Here is a 17035-nt window from a genome sequence, read left to right on the forward strand (position 1 = left end):
GTAGTGGTTAGAGTGTCCGCCCTAAGATCGGTAGGTTGTGAGTTCAAACCCGGCCGAGTCATACCAAAGACTATAACAATGGGACCCATTACCTCCCTGCTTGGCACTCAGCATCAAGGGTTGGAATTGGGGGTTAAATCACCAAAAAATGATTCCCGGGCGCGGCACTGCTGCTGCCCACTGCTCCCCTCAACTCCCGGGGGTGAACAAGGGGATGGGTCAAATGCAGAGGACAAATTTCACCACACCTAGTGTGGGTGTGACAATCATTGGTACTTTAATCTTTAATGTACAGTATACATTCTTCAACCTTCATCTTTTACTATCACACAGCAACAAAATCACGATTGACTGCAACTGTCACTCTGTCCTGCAATTGTATTGCAACAAACACCTGAAAAGAAACATTGCAATTTTGGGGGAAATACTCGGGCATCTTCAATCAATCAATCAATGTTTATTTATATAGCCCTAAATCACAAGTGTCTCCAAAGGGCTGTACAAGCCACAACGACATCCTCGGTACAGAGCCCACATACGGGCAAGGAAAACTCACCCCAGTGGGACGTCAATGTGAATGACTATGAGAAACCTTGGAGAGGACCGCATATGTGGGTAACCCCCCCCCCCCCAAACACACATATGTTTTTCTTGTTTTATGCATTATAACTCGTAAATAAACGCTAGCAAAAGTAATCTAATAAACCTCGATCAACGTTTTAAATACATGCTGAAAGTATATATTGTATGCAATGTAGTAACAGGCACATTTATAGTAACATGTAATATTAACATATGTTGCACATGTTAATTTCACAATGTTTTCCTTTAACAAACAACAACTATTAGTCATGGCAGACTTCTGAAAAAAGACTACTTTGGGACAAATGATGATACAGAACCTTATATTTTTGAGCCTGAACATATTGAGAATGACCTACAAGTTTTAGAAGCTGTGCGCTAAACAGATCCAGCTTTAGTGAAACACTATGTGCTAAAAAACAAATACACACTGCAACATGATTCAACAATCACTTACTGTACAATGTCTGCTCTCACTCGGATAACGACTGATTGGATGTTCATATCTTCTGTTTAGGTGAAGAATTAATCACAACCCAGTGAAAGAGAAAAAAAATGGTGGCCTGCAAATGAGCAATTTTTGTGACTTTCTCGCTTTCTCCAGGTAAATGTAACGTTGACAAACTTCTCGGTTTTTGACACAACGTTCTACTATCCAGGTGAGAGGCATGATTTGTAATCTAGAATCAACTTTGTAAGCATACTGCGCTCTCTGGATTCAGGGTTGCAAAGAACACTTAAAAATAATGTGTAGAAAATTCATAAAATCACAAGCTGAAAAATACTCCTCAGAATATTATATCATTTGCTGCAAATGTTTAAAAGATCTGTTGCGAATTATGACAATTTAGTGTGTGTGTGAGCAAGGATTTGTAGGACATATTTTCTACAAATAACTTTTTTTGTCCCACTCTTTTCCAAAGGTTGGCGTAATGGTTCAGGTTAGGACACCTGTGTGTGTGTGTGTGGTGTGTGTGTGTGTGTGTGTGTGTGTGTGTGTGTGTGTGTGTGTGTGTGTGTGTGTGTGTGTGTGTGTGTGTGTGTGTGTGTGTGTGTGTGTGTGTGTGTGTGTGTGTGTGTGTGATGTGTGTGTGAAGCAGCTGCTTGGATGACAACAGTAGTAAGTGAAGACAGGGTACTCGCGTCTAATTAGAGAGATCGTCCAAGAGCTCCGTCGCTGATGTCAGTCACACTGCAGCTGGGAGGGTCACCTGCACATTCATAAAACCACACACACACCAACACACACTCCTGAAGGGTAGTAGGCTTGTGAAGCTGATGGGAGATTACATACTGAAAACAAACAATCAAGAGTAGTTATTTGACATGTACTGTATATATATATATATATATATATATATATAATATATATATATATATATATATATATATATATATATATATATATATATATATATATACATACATACATACATATATACATATATATGTATATGAAAACCATTTCAGGTGAGTACCTTTTGAAGCTCATCGAGAGAATGCAAGAGTGTGCAGAGCAGTATCAGAGCAAAGCTGGCTATTTTGAAGAAACTAGAATATTAAACATGTTTTCACTTATTTCACCTTTTTTTGTTAAGTACATAACTCCACATGTGTTCATTCATAGTTTTGATGCCTTCAGTGACCACTGGTCCCCAGTTGGATCGATTGGTACCGGGCCGCACAAGAAATAAAAAAAATATAAATATTTTTTTATTTTTAAATTAAATCAACATAAAAAACACAAGATACACTTACAATTAGTCCACCAACCAAAAAAACCTCCCTCCCTCATTCACACAAAAGGTTTGTTCTTTCTGTTATTAATATTCTGGTCCCTACATTATATATCAATATAGATCAATACAGTCGGCAGGGATACAGTCCGTAAGCACACATGATTGTATTTTTTTATGACAAAAAAAAATAATAATAAAATAAAAAATAATACCATCAGACTTGAAAACATGGAAACAATCAGACACACACATGCAAACACACACACAATTATATGCATTGCTAAGTACAGAGGAGCCAGGTGAAGAAAACTATAAGAGGAGCCGTCTGCAACAGGAGCTCACTAGGATGGCAAGCCTGCAGGTATGCTGATTAAATCCACAATACAGTCCATCCATCCATTTTCTACCGCTTGTCCCTTGTCGCTGTCTACCTCATAAATCCACAATCTTTTTTTATTTATTTATTTTTTTATTTTTATTTTATTTATTTTTTTTTACTTTCAGTTTTAAATCCACATACTGGAAAGTAAAAAATAATAAAACGCATACCAATAGTAAGAACTGTGAGTAAGACTAAATGATAAAATATGAAGAGAGGAGGGGAAGGACTTTTTTATACCTGTACAAACATGTGTAGTGTGTGTAATTATCCTTTTTATATATTAGAATGCAATGTTCGTTTTTTTTTTCATCAAAAATGCATTTTAAATTCAACAAAAACAAAGCAAATGAAGGCTCCAGCACCCTCCCGCGACCCCAAAAGGACAAGCGGTAGAAAATGGATGGATGGATAGAAAACCAAATGAAGCATAGTCTCTCTCTTTAATCCCCCCCCCCCCCCCTCACCTCCACACCCGCCCCCCTACACCGACTGCATTATATTGTATTCATTTACCTAACATTCCACACAGCGTGTTTAGGCCAGCCAAACTCGGTCCTTCATCTTGTTAGTGCCTTATGTTATTTTCTATTTATTACTTGTTACGGTTTTTCTATATTGCCTATTTATTACTGTTTTTCTCATAGTGCCAGGACCTGAGTCTAAATTTCGTATCGTATATGTGAAAATGTGTACGACTGTGACAAATAACGCTCCTTGAATCCTTGAAATACTTACTATACTGTTTTACCTTCAAAGCCATGCAAGGTCTCCGGCAGTTACAGTTGAATATGTACACAACAAATAATGAATCCCTTACAAAAAATATGATTTTGTCCAACTCAAGAGAGCTGACTATACAGTATATCAATGAAGTGTTAGGCCTACTGTATGATTTCAATAGACATGATCTGCATCAATTGGCCATTTTTGATTCACTTTGTAATCTCCCTCCGCAACCAAATAACCTCTAATGCTTTGATTGATGACAAGCTTTTTTCCTAAAAAAGATGGTGTCATTTGTCATTGTCAGTTACTTTTGTCTGAAATCAAGTGCCGTCATGCCCAGAGACAAAATACAATTATACTGTGGATGACATCAAGGCAATCTGGTTAGGTGTCCAGTGAGTGTTTTAAGGTATAACTGCTGAACTTTGACATTTTTACTCTTAACATTGTATTTTTTTTTTTCTAGCAGGACTAATCTTTGGTCTCCCACATCATACTGTATACTTATTCCCACCACGCAACCCTCTCCTTGGAACAGCATACTGAACCACAGCCAAAGTCTTCAAAGTTTCTCTTCCTCCAAAACACCCTAATCTCCTCCCGACTGCCAATTTAGGGGGTTAACAACACAAATCGAATGTTTAACCAAAGGTCTTTATCGTTCCGTATCTGACCTCAGCACCCCCCTGCGGGACCTAGTGATGACATAATGAAGAAGGCCAAATGTTGCTGCCTGATGATAATCCCTCAGATGGTGCACTGTACTGTACATCAATGCCTATGGTGGGTGTGAGGGAACAGGAAGGATTGATGGTGTGAATACAGTTTGCTGGAACAAAACATTCATGCATGCTATTGTTAATATTGGACCGGCTTAAAAGGACTAATGTGCATATTTGACTCGCAGTGGAACACATGGTACAATCTAACAAATGGGTTACAACCAAATACAAACCTAATATGTTTTATCATCAGGATGTATGATAATTAGCAATTGATTTATTCCAACAGTGCAGTGCGACCAACCATACAACAATGTAGTATGTTCTATGCATGTGCACTCCTTGCTGCGACCACTTGGTGAGTATAGGGTCTTAACTGTGAGGCGTGCATAGTGAGTCAAATGTGTTCATAATTATGTAAAAATGTCCTTTGAAGCAGCTGCAATTATGGAGGAACAATGACTGCTGGTCGCTGTCCTTTCTGCACTGAGTTATTGTGTCAATGCAGCTTTAAAAAGTAGATCCTTCAATTCCCTGCTTGCACGATACTCTACTGCCATCGTTAGGTCAAATTGTTGGCTGCAGGTTGTACAAAATGAGGTTGAAGGAGAAATTGCCCTTTTTGGGGGAATGGTGCATACATTCACAGTCCTTATGTAAGGACAAGCACACGTATGTTTTTTTTCTTTTTTAATGCATTCTAAATAGTAAATAAATGCGAGCAAAAGTCAGCTCAAAATGGAGCTTATTGGAGTCGATCTATTCTGCCTATGAAGCGCTAAAAACATCTAAAGGCCTCCATCAAGGTTTGATATACATGATGTCAGTATACATGTAATGTATCCATCCATCCATTTTCTACCGCTTGTCCCTTTTTTGAGATTGCGCGGGGGGGGGTACTGGAGCCTATCTCAGCTGCATTTGGGCGGTAGGCGGGGTACACCCTGGACAAGTCGCCACCTCATCACAGGGCCAACACAGATAGACAGACAACATTCACACTTACATTCACACACTAGGGCCCATTTAGTGTTGCCAATCAACCTATCCCCAGGTGCATGTCTTTGGAGGTGGGAGGAAGCCGGAGTACCCGGAGGGAACCCACACAGTCACGGGGAGAACATGCAAACTCAGTAAAAAGCATATTCATTCATTTTAAGCATACGGCAGGCGTATTAATTTCCCAAACGCATCACAATGTTTGTGTTTTCCTTCAACAAGATCACTGATTATTATTCACTGCAGACATCATGAGAGCCAACAAACATAATAAAACATCACTTACAGTACAAGGCCTGCTGTCATTAGGAGATCGACAGCTAGGATGTTCGTATATTCCCATTTAGATGAAGAATGACTCATAATCCCTGCAAAAAAAAATAGGGTGACGGAATTAAGTGTCTTTTTGTCATTTCCGGATCTATGTTGGCTGTCAAAGTGTACAAACTTCTCCATGTATGTCTACATAATTTTAGTGTACAGGTGAGAGGCATGATTTATAATCGAGAATACATTTCCAAGAGCTCCGAGCAGCTCACCAGCTGACGATGTCACTATAGCAGCAAAATGAAGTTGCCTTTCTCTGATCAATGTGCCACTAAATGTAGGTCCTAACGTTAGCGCCTATATTAACAATATTGCTAGTACTTTGTTAATATTCAGGTCATGAAATGTAAGTAGAGTATTGTTGGTGCTTTTTGGATATTTTTTGGGGGTGGGGTTTATGGTCGGAAAAGGCGCAATAGACCCAACAACGTCATGGCTCAAATCGGCTCCATTTGAGCAGAATTATATTTCCTGTATTTACTTTATTTATTTGTTTATTCACAAGTTAGAATAAATAACATTTTTAAAAGCATGTGTTCTTGTCTCTCATAAGGGTTGTGAATTACAGGGAAAAAAAAAAAAAAGTTTCCCTTTAAAGCCCAACTTAAGAACTTTCAGTTTTGATTGATTTTGGCGGCGCCAGTGGACCAAAGCGGTAGTGTTTTGCCAGATGGAAGACCACATTTCCCATGGGGACTAGCGCATATAGCGTCAAACTGACACAATAATACCACAATGATTCAGTATGACTGATCTTTCCACAGTAGGAACCTACATATTTTACTCTAACTTCATATTTGCGGTTTGCAGTCATCGCATTGTTTTTTTTTCTTTTTACAGTACGTTTGAGTTTATTGCGTGGCTGGTAGTGTCAGTGTGGAACTACCAACTATGGCTATTTATTGGTACCAGGCACATTTCCATTATAATTTTGATTTAAGCATCGAAAGGTGTGAATGAATGATGGGTTCCCACTTCTCTGTGAGCGCTTATCTAATAATATCTAATAATAGAAAAGCGTGATATAAAATCTAATCCATTATTATTATTATTACTAGATTAGCAGGAACAGAGCCAAGGCAGCATCGGTCTGAAATCCCTCCTGGTCTTTGAGCTCACGCCAGCGAGTGAAAGCCGGGCCAATGTTGATCCTTGACTATCTGTTCTACCCGGGTAGCCTCCCTTTTTGTTGTTTTTTTGTCTCCTTAGACAAAACGTTTAGTTTATATGGTTGTTTTGCAGCTTCTGCCATGATAGCAGTAATTGCAAGTAGGGGTTTGCATCAACTTCTGTCTTTTTAACGAATGGGGAAAGGGGGAGTGACGTATGCCGTAAAGCAAGTCAGCATATTTGTAGTTCTTTTTGTGACAGGGTTCCTGCCACCCTCCTCAAAATTGTTAGTGCCAGTGAAAGCGATACAGACCACCTCAGGCCATGGCAGAGGTGTCATTCAACTAGTTGTAAGTCCAAGTATCATCCCAAAATTCCAAATCTCAAAATTGGAATTGCATTTTAAGATATTAAAGACTCTACTGCCATCTGGCGGCTAAAGTGGATAGTGCACGCCAACGATTTGTCACGTTTCATGTGTCCGGTAAACTGTGACGAATGGGGCCATATGAATCCTATTCCTGCTGTAATTATAACCCTGTAGTAGACTGACCACACAGAAGAGACCACCCTAAGGGGCTGCAGTTCAAGAGGCTCGAAACAACTCTACAACTTGCATCCTTAGTGCAGGGGCTTGTAATAAAGCAGACAAAACGCCAGTCCAATCCAGCTCGAAACAATGCACTAAAATGTCCTACATCTGCTACTTGTTGGCCCCTAACACCTCTTTGCCTATCGCAACTAGTGTGCATCAGTGGAGCAAAAACCGAAAACCAGCTATAACAATTGCCTTTATGACTTTAACTCTTTGACAGATTTACTTTAAAGGTGTTGCATTGAGATTTGACAAAAGGTGCACGGTGTAAAGGCTGCTTCGCAATCTGAACAGCCATAAACATTCCGGAAACGTAATGTGCCATTAAAAGCAAGTAGTAGCTACTCCAAATCCAAGCCTTACTCTTAAATATGTGTATTTACATTAGAGTGTGTGTGTCTCTAAAAAAATATGACTGGCACAAGCTAGCCATGTTTTACTCCATAATTAAACATAATCATGTAAGCCCAAACTCTTATCAGCGTCTCCCCAAATGCATTTTGGACATTTGGCCTGAACACCTAATTTGAACTCTTTATAAATCCGTCCAGCTACAAGTGTCTACACACAATTTAGTCAGAAATGAGGCTTGTCTTTGAGTATTGTGATACTCCATCCAGCAAATATATGTGCGGTGTTTAGCATTTTACTTTTAGAAAGTAGTAGTTATAGTTACCGTATTTTCCGGGTCATAGGGCGCATCGGATTATAAGGCGCACTGCCAAAGAATGGTATATTTTTTATATGTTTTCATATATTAGGCGCACCGGATTATAGGGTGCATTGAAGGAGTCTTATTATTAGTATTATATTGAAAACACTTTCTTGTGGTCTACATAACATTTAATGGTCGCTCTTGAACAAGATTATGTTTTACAGATCATCTTCAAGACGCTTTCTGACAGTTGCTTCAGGATGCGCCGTTTTGTGGGCGGTCTTATTTAGCAGTGTAGCGTGCAAGTACGGGTGTGGAAGAAGTGTCAAAAGATGGAGCTAACTGTTTTAATGACATTCAGACTTTACTTAAATCAATAATGGAGCAGCATCTCCTCATCCGGAAACAACAACACAGGAAATGTGTCCCGTGAAAAAATGTCCGACCGGAACTCTAATAACTAAAGTTCGTAGGGTGAATAATGTAAACTCACTACACCGGTATGTTTTAGCGCTTTCATGGCGAGTTTACTGACAGATATAATTAAGAACTGTACACTACTTTATATTAGAAATCGTAACAGCGGAGGATTAATGTCACATAACAAGAAGATAGAGAAAGAAAAGAAGCGTATCGACTACGGCATCGACGCAGACGCGCGCAATTTTTCAGGATTTATGCAGATCCCAAATACAGATCAGCAGGTACAAGAAGGTAAGAAAAGTTGCCTTTGCATAATATTGGGAAACAAAACGCCACATAATATGTCTAACCTTATACCAGTGGTTCTCAAACTTGTTTTGTTATCCCCCACTTTGGACAAGGGGGAGTTTTCAAGCCCCACCTGCCCCCATCGCCCCAACAGATCGCTAATGCCAAGCTTAACATTTTCAAATTTATTGAACATCAAGTAACATCAAGTTGTATTCATCCAAACTCAATAACATAAAATAACATCAAGTTCAATAATAAATAAAATAACTGTGCAGCTGTGGTATAACTTGCATCAAGTTCAATAATAAATAAAATAACTTGCATCGAGTTCAATAATAAATAAAACAAAAGTGTTAAAACTTGCATCAAGTTCAATAATAAATCAAAAAAAAGTGTTATAACTTGCATCAAGTTCAATAATAAATCAAATAACTTGCATCAAGTTCAATAATAAATAAAATAAAAGTGCCACTTTGCAATCTTTGCAAAAAAAAAAGAGGAGTTATGCATTTGGCAAGACAGCGCAAGTGAACATGAGTTTAATTTGTAATTTTAATTGTGTAAATTTTTAATTTGTCTACGAGTTGTTCCTCAAGATCACTTGCAATGTTGCATATACGTCTCGCAACTGTGTCGTTTGACAGTGGGACAGCTTTTAATTTTGCTGCGCTTGTCTCGTCAAGCATGACTGACACCATGTCTATTGCAGCGGGGAGAATGAGCTGCTCAGCAATTGTGTGTGGTTTTTTGCATTGTGCAATTTTGTACGCAACTCTATATGAAGCCATTTGAGCGTTACTGTTTACTGATGCAGCTTTTACCATGCGCTTCTCCTGTTGACGGTACTCTGCCAGTTTTCTTTGAAAGAAATCAAGTGGCTTATTGACGTGATTGGGGTGTGTGGTCTCGAGGTGTCTCTTTAATTTGTTGGGTCTCATGCTGTCTGCTGCTAGCGGTTTTAGACACAGAACACACAGGGGTCTCTCCTCTGCCCCCACCGCCGCTGCCGTGAATCCAAGAGCAAGATACCCTTCATCATATTTTCTTTTCGGTTGGCTTTTTGGTTGATTAGGCCCGTCAGATTTGTGTTTCTCTGCAGGCGCTGGCTCTGGCTCGACGACCTTTGAGGTGCGAGTCACAAATGAATCCATTTTGTGTAATTGTGGTCCACACATTAGCCTGCTACCCATCCGCGCGAAAGTTTGTTCCGCTTAGCCCCGTCCCCATTAGTTACTGTTGCTATGTCTGTCAAACTTTCGCTCCTACCTAGAAATTTAAAGCCTACAGGAAAACTAAGTAATTTACATTTATTTATATAGCGGATTTCACAGACAGAAGTGATTTACAGTGTGTATAGAAAATGAAAGCATAGTAAAAAAAAAATCTAAGAATATAATAAAAATTTAAAAAAAATTTAAGTGAAATTTCCTCCCGTTCCTTGCCTGTCATGTCTCTATTCCCCACCAGTGGGGCACGCCCCACACTTTGAGAAACGCTGCCTTATACACACACCATAATAATACTTGTATGTTTAATGCGCCGACAATCCTTCAAGCGGTGCGGCTTCATAGCTTACCAAAGTCGTACTAAAACATTTTGATAGATTTTTGAGCGCCGTGTGTAATGTTCTATATTTTCAAAGGAACATTTAAAATGTTGGTGTTGCCATCATAGTGCATCCTATACTTATCTCTTATGTTTGACTGCCATCGCCTGGTCACACTTATCATTACACCAGTTACCAAATAAAATAGCTTTGAGGTGGGTAAGCTCAACCAAACGTATTCCTTACATTAGGCGCACCGGGTTATAAGGCGCACTGTCGAGTTTTGAGGAAAATATGGTACTAGTTACAGCTGTTAGATATCAGTGCGTAACGACCCGCTTGTGTTTTGTGTTGATGCTCGGAGTTCCGATGTCCACGAATGCATCTCGCTCGAGTGACGGGTGGAAAATGAAGAAGTGCTGTGTGGGTGGGTGTAGAAGACATAGACAGTGTTGGAGATATGCAGCATATGATGTTGGAACTGAGCACGGCTGTCGACGTGTTACGGTGTAATGCAGGGGTCACCAACGCGGTGCCCGCGGGCACCAGGTAGCCCGTAAGGACCAGATGAGTAGCCCGCTGGCCTGTTCTAAAAATAGCTCAAATAGCAGCACTTACCAGTGAGCTGCCTCTATTTTTTAAATTTTATTTATTTACCAGCAAGCTGGTCTCGCTTTGCTCAACATTTTTAATTCTAAGAGAGACAAAACTCAAATAGAATTTGAAAATCCAAGAAAATATTTAAAGACTTGGTCTTCACTTGTTTAAATGAATTCATGAATTTTTTTACTTAGCTTCTTATAACTTTCAGAAAGACAATTTTAGAGATAAAATACAACCTTAAAAATTATTTTAGGATTTTTAAACACATATACCTTTTTACCTTTTAAATTCCTTCCTCTTCTTTCCTGACAATTTAAATCGATGTTCAAGTAATTTTTTTTTTTTTATTGTAAAGAATAATAAATACATTTTAATTTAATTCTTCATTTTAGCTTCTGTTTTTTCGACGAAGAATATTTGTGAAATATTTCTTCAAACTTATTATGATTAAAATTCAAAAAAATTATTCTGGCAAATCTAGAAAATATGTAGAATCAAATTTAAATCTTATTTCAAAGTCTTTTGAATTTCTTTTAAAATTTTTGTTCTGGAAAATCTAGAAGAAATAATGATTAGTCTTTGTTAGAAATATAGCTTGGTCCAATTTGTTATATATTCTAACAAAGTGCAGATTGGATTCTAACCTATTTAAAACATGTCATCAAAATTCTAAAATTAATCTTAATCAGGAAAAATGACTAATGATGTTCCATAAATTCTTTTTTTTATTTTTTCCAAAAGATTCGAATTAGCTAGTTTTTCTCTTCTTTTTTTCGGTTGAATTTTAAAGAGTCGAGATTGAAGATAAACTATGTTTCAAAATGTAATTGTCATTTTTTTCGTGTTTTCTCCTCTTTTAAACCGTTCAATTAAGTGTAAATATCATTAATTATTAATAATAACATAGAGTTAAAGGTAAATTGAGCAAATTGGCTATTTCTGGCAATTTATTTAAGTGTGTATCAAACTGGTAGCCCTTCGCATTAATCACTACCCAAGAAGTAGCTCTTGGTTTCAAAAAGGTTGGTGACCCCTGGTGTAATGATAACATGGCCGCATTTCACTGTCGGTAACGGCGTTGTAACGTTTAAAACAATGATTGATTCGATTAACACTGCTTATGTGGTCGTGTTGAAGCCTTACTCCATATGTCCCTATTCTGTCTCCAAAATGATGTTGGAAGAAGGGCTGAGGGGCTTTCAGTTCTGATGTTTCAAGTCTTTTTGGAAGAATCCAGACAGTGGGAGAAGGTGATGAGGATGAAAGCGCGTGGAGTATTTGGCGTATGTATAAACGGCCCACTGGTGGACCATTACGGGCTCAGCACTACACCATGGAGTAAGGGGAGAAGGGCGATGATGAAAAATGGATGTGTGCCGTGGATGAATTCCATATGTCGCTCTCCTCTCAGACAGGAGGAGGATTGGATCCAATTACTTCTCACAAATCACGGTCGGAAAACCAAAAAAATTGTGCAATACTTTCCGACATACAGTAATATACACCACTTGCAAAAAGTTAGGGATATTTGGCTTCTTGCTGAAATTCCGGGATTGATCAAAATGTAACAACAAATAAAACAATTGAAGTACATTACAAAGCCTTTCACATTTGAATCGATAAAAATAAATTTCCCGGGAAATGGGAATAAATAACGATATTTAACGGTGTAACTGTTGCTACTAATAATTATTATAATTTGTTTTACTTCTCTAAAAACAGAATAATAAGTTAAGTTCATAAAAGGGAATTAAAATCAAAATGCATAAAAGTTCATAAGAAGGCTATATTTAAGTTACTATGGTTAAAAATGTAATTTCATGCCTTTTTGTTAAGTTTGTGGGCATACTTTTATTTTGAAGTGTCTCGTTTGGTCTGTCGTCTGATGTAAGGAAGCTACTTCCGGGTATGAGTAAACATGTTTGATTCCATGTGTAGGCAGAAAGAGAGAGACTGACTGTCACAAAGACTAAAAAGTGTCACGAGGACTCTAAGCGTGTGGGCTATAAGAGCCTGAAGATCACAATTTCCTCCATGCAGGCAAACGAGTTTTCACTGTAACTCACTCCAAATAGCACAGACACAATGGCTTTCTTGAACTGGTGAATTTGAAGGGAAATGAAGCCTTGTAAATAATAATAAATTCAAATAAATCAGTTCAAGAAAGCCATTGTGTCTGTGCTATTTGGAGGGAGTTACAAACGGTACCAATTGTCAGTACTTGTTCGTGTACAATTTAATTTTTCCAGTTATCTTGTTTTCTTATATTTCTGTGTCTCATCTGCAAGTACTGTACTCTAGCATATTGTACACATTGCATGCAGTTGCAAATCCAAGCCATTAAATAGCAGTAGTGTATAGACTACAGTGTGTTGCCTTAGACAGGAAGTAGTTGTTTCCATTAAGTTGAATGTGCCCGTCTTTTCTTTTGCTGAGCCCTACAAAGTGTGTGTACTCTAGGTATTGTATTTATTACACACTGACTGTTTGATTGTAACATGCATCTTTGTGTAGTTTTCATTACCAAATTTGGAGGTGTTGAAGTTACCTTGTAAAACTGATAATGCTAATTGGTAGCATGTATATGGCAAATTTGATGTAAATTATCATCAAGCTAAGGCAATTTGAAAAGTAGGGCCTTACTGTACTTTTGAGTGCCTTCTTCTTGCTTTGTTGGCACGGAAAATTGAAGGCTACACGGCGCTTCACAATTTTAACAAATATTATAATATTTATTTTGTATACTTTTAAAATATTTTAACACAAAACTGGAAGTGAATCCTGAATAAGCTCTGTCGGCTTGTTTTGAGCTGGTGCCAGTCTGCAACCGGACGTGACCTAAAGTGCAACAAAGGTATCAAATTATGGCGGACTTTGGTGGGTACTTTTAGAAGTACCGAATTCGTTATCCATCCCTAACATTGTAGCCCCTGAGCTTAGAGTGTCACACAGTGCCATCAGAGACAGAGAGACTGGAAGAAAGTCACACTGCATGCCTTTCTGTGAAATTTCAAAATAAAATGTCACCTGATGTAAATTTTGCGTTTCAGTTCCTTGTTAGAGGACAGCAAGTGGTGCAAATATTATTGTTATTAGAACAGTTAATAAGCATGTGTACTCATACCAACATATCCAGTTGTACCAGTTTCCTTCATGTCATTGTATTTTTTTTTAACCTTTATTTATTTAACTTTAACTTTAACTTAACTTAGAAAGTCCCCCTTTTTCAAGGGAATCCTGTACCTTCATACGCCAGTCCAGCTGCCACTGGGAGCAAGGTGGGCGAAGTGTCTTGCCCAAGACACAACGGCCGAGATTAGGATGGCGGAAGCTGGGATCGAACCTGCAACCCTTAAGTTGAAATAAATACTTTTCAGGTAGGCTCCAGAGGAATAATTAGCCCTTATGTCATTTTAATATCCTAACTAAAAAATAAATATAAATGCTGTTAAATATCAAATGCAATAGTATTCCTATTTTCCTCTTTAAAAGAGTCAGTTTTCTACTTTGTGACAGGTGTGAAATTTTGCTGCATGATTATAAATGGGGAAAAGAAGCGCCATCTGGGGGATCATTTTGAAAATCAAAATTAAAAGCGAGTTGTCCAATTTTAAAATTGAAAGGCCTGAATCAGTTTAAATCTGTGAAATTTCACTTGTATTCCTTAAAATAAAATTTAAAAAAACGCTACTCGGATCTGTTCGGCAACCCCAAAAGGTTGAAAGAGCCATCCATCCATCCATCCATTTACTACCGCTTATCCCTTACGGGGTCGCGGGGGGTGCTGGAGCCTATCCCAGCTGCACATGGGCAGAAGGCGGGGTACACCCTGGACAAGTCACCACCTCATCGCAGGGCCAACACAGATAGACCGACAACATTCACACTCACATTCACACACTAGGGACCATTTAGTGTTGCCAATCAACCTATCCCCAGGTGCATGTCTTTGGAGGTGGGACTATGTAGGCTACAAATACATGATGAGCATTCATGATTAAATGTTAGTTTTCCCTGCAGCAAATCCTGGAGAGAATGATTCACCACATGACTAGTCTGCTGTACCATGGTGCTTTAAGTTCAACTTCTATTACAGTATTAATGGATTATGTTTCGTTGCATTGATGAAATTATGGAAATACAACAAAGAAATCTGATTTTTGATGTCATTTTTGTTTTGAGGATTCGAATATATATATATATATATATATATATATATATATATATATATGTATATATATATATATATATATATAATTAATTTATACATGTAAATATATACATATATATATATATATATATATATATATATATATATATATATATATATATATATATATATATATATATATATATATATATATACACACAGGGAAGCACAATGGAACATGGTTTAGTACGTGTGCCTCACAATACCAAGGTCCTGGGTTCGATCCTGGGATCTTTCTGTGTGGAGTTTGCATGTTCTCCCCGTGACTGCGTGGGTTCCCTCCGGGTACTCCGGCTTCCTCCCACCTCCAAAGACATGCACCTGGGGATAGGTTGATTGGCAACACTAAATTGGCCCTAGTGTGTGAATGTGAGTGTGAATGTTGTCTGTCTATCTATGTTGGCCCTGTGATGAGGTGGCGACTTGTCCAGGGTGTACCCCGCCTTCCGCCCGAATGCAGCTGAGATAGGCTCCAAGGGACAAACGGTAGAAAATGGATGGATGGATGGATGGATGGATGGATGGATTCGAAGAAACAACAACAAAATAGATTGTGCATAATAGGGGTTCAAAATACAATTTTGCGCAGGGCCCCAAATTAGCCAGGAGTGGCCCTGCATTAAAAACTCTTAACGTGAGCCAAAAATAGTGTTTCTTCAATTTTGACGAGGTCATGACTTTTTTTTTAATCAATCTAAAGCAATTCAATCTGAGCTGACATATTAACTATATTCATTTCAAGATTGAAAGTACTGATTTGGCCCATGACCTGAACTACTCGACCCGATTTTACTGCATATTGTTCAGAATCACTTTGCTTTCTCAAACCTTTTTTTTTTTTTTTTTTTTTTTTTACAAGCTGAAGATTGGCTGGGAATCGCAGCAGTCATAGTGCTGACTGCAGGCTTTGCGAGGACAACAATAACAGTCCGAGGCATTGCGGTTAAACAAAAACTTCAAACAGGAAAATTGAAGCAGATAGGCAAGGCTCCAGTTTATCCGAGCATCATTTATGATCAACATTTTTCTCAAAACAGTGACCAGTTTATGCAAATAAAGACCGAGAAAAAGGGGAGCAGAAGATGTGTGATGCTGATAGCAGACCTCAGCAATAATGGGCTGCAAGCATGACGTACGAGCCAACTTCAATAACATAATAACTCATTGTCAAGCAGCCCAATGCAACTACAATCCAGATATAATTTCTACGTTTTATCACGCAGATGCTGATATGACATTAACAAACACCTGGAGTCACAGGAGCGAGAACTACCACTGAACCACGAGCTATTATTTTGGCTTTATTAACAATATTGCTTTAAGAAAACGTCATCTCTGTGCCTTGTTTCACTTCAGTCAAACCAGGCGGCTGTGACATCATCACGCTGTGGGAATTTGTTTTGCAGAAGCTGAACCACAACAATGCTGGCATTCAATCAATAGGCTTGATGCCAAAACAGTGACCTTGTGGTAAAACATATTGAGGCATTTTTATTTGGAAAAAAAAAAAAAATGTGCTAAACGATCTGAACCCAAAAACACACAAACAACATAAAACACAAGCAATGGGAAATGATCACAAAATTAAAATGCTGCAACTGTACAAACAATATAAGATCAGATTTAAATGCAAAATAAAAATGCTCCAAATGCCAAAAAATCACTCGCAAACCCCAAAAACAACTGCATGAGAGAAATGCTGCAACCTCGTGGAACAAAATGGAGGTTTGCCAGGCTACCAGCGCCACCATACCTGAAGGATATCTGTTTTAAAGACATGAGCCTGGAAAAAAGTGTTTTGTATTTATTTAACACTTGAAATAGTTTGCTGTATAACACTGTAAATATTAAATTAAACTAGAAACTGCATATGAGTGCTGAAAAGCTGAAGCCGAATTGAAGTACACGCTAGCCGAATAGCGTCAAGTAACAAAAAAGGACTTTAAGTGCGTACCTGCAAAATTAAATGACTCCAAGGTGTGCACCAGCAATGCAAATATGCAATGCACCGTGCAAATATAACAGGGACAATATTATTCATTGTTTGGTGTGCAAGTAACCAATTTTTGTTGGGCAACGGAGTCTTTTTTGAAACTACTACTAAATGGAGCATATTCAATCAATC

General features: G+C 38.2%; 1 protein-coding gene across 1 annotated transcript in view; it reads left to right on the plus strand.

Annotated features, from left to right (window-relative positions):
- The window catches only part of LOC133656382 (rho GTPase-activating protein 22-like), a 61353-nt gene extending 48592 nt beyond the window's left edge, over window positions 1–12761 (plus strand). The window contains exon 3 of the mRNA XM_062057468.1: window positions 12639–12761. Within this exon, the coding sequence (XP_061913452.1) occupies window positions 12639–12761 (123 nt within the window). The remainder of the gene's footprint in view (window positions 1–12638) is intronic.
- The last annotated feature ends 4274 nt before the right edge of the window (window positions 12762–17035 follow it).

This window comes from Entelurus aequoreus, linkage group LG08, assembly GCF_033978785.1.
Source record: "Entelurus aequoreus isolate RoL-2023_Sb linkage group LG08, RoL_Eaeq_v1.1, whole genome shotgun sequence".
Taxonomy (NCBI): Eukaryota; Metazoa; Chordata; class Actinopteri; order Syngnathiformes; family Syngnathidae; genus Entelurus; species Entelurus aequoreus.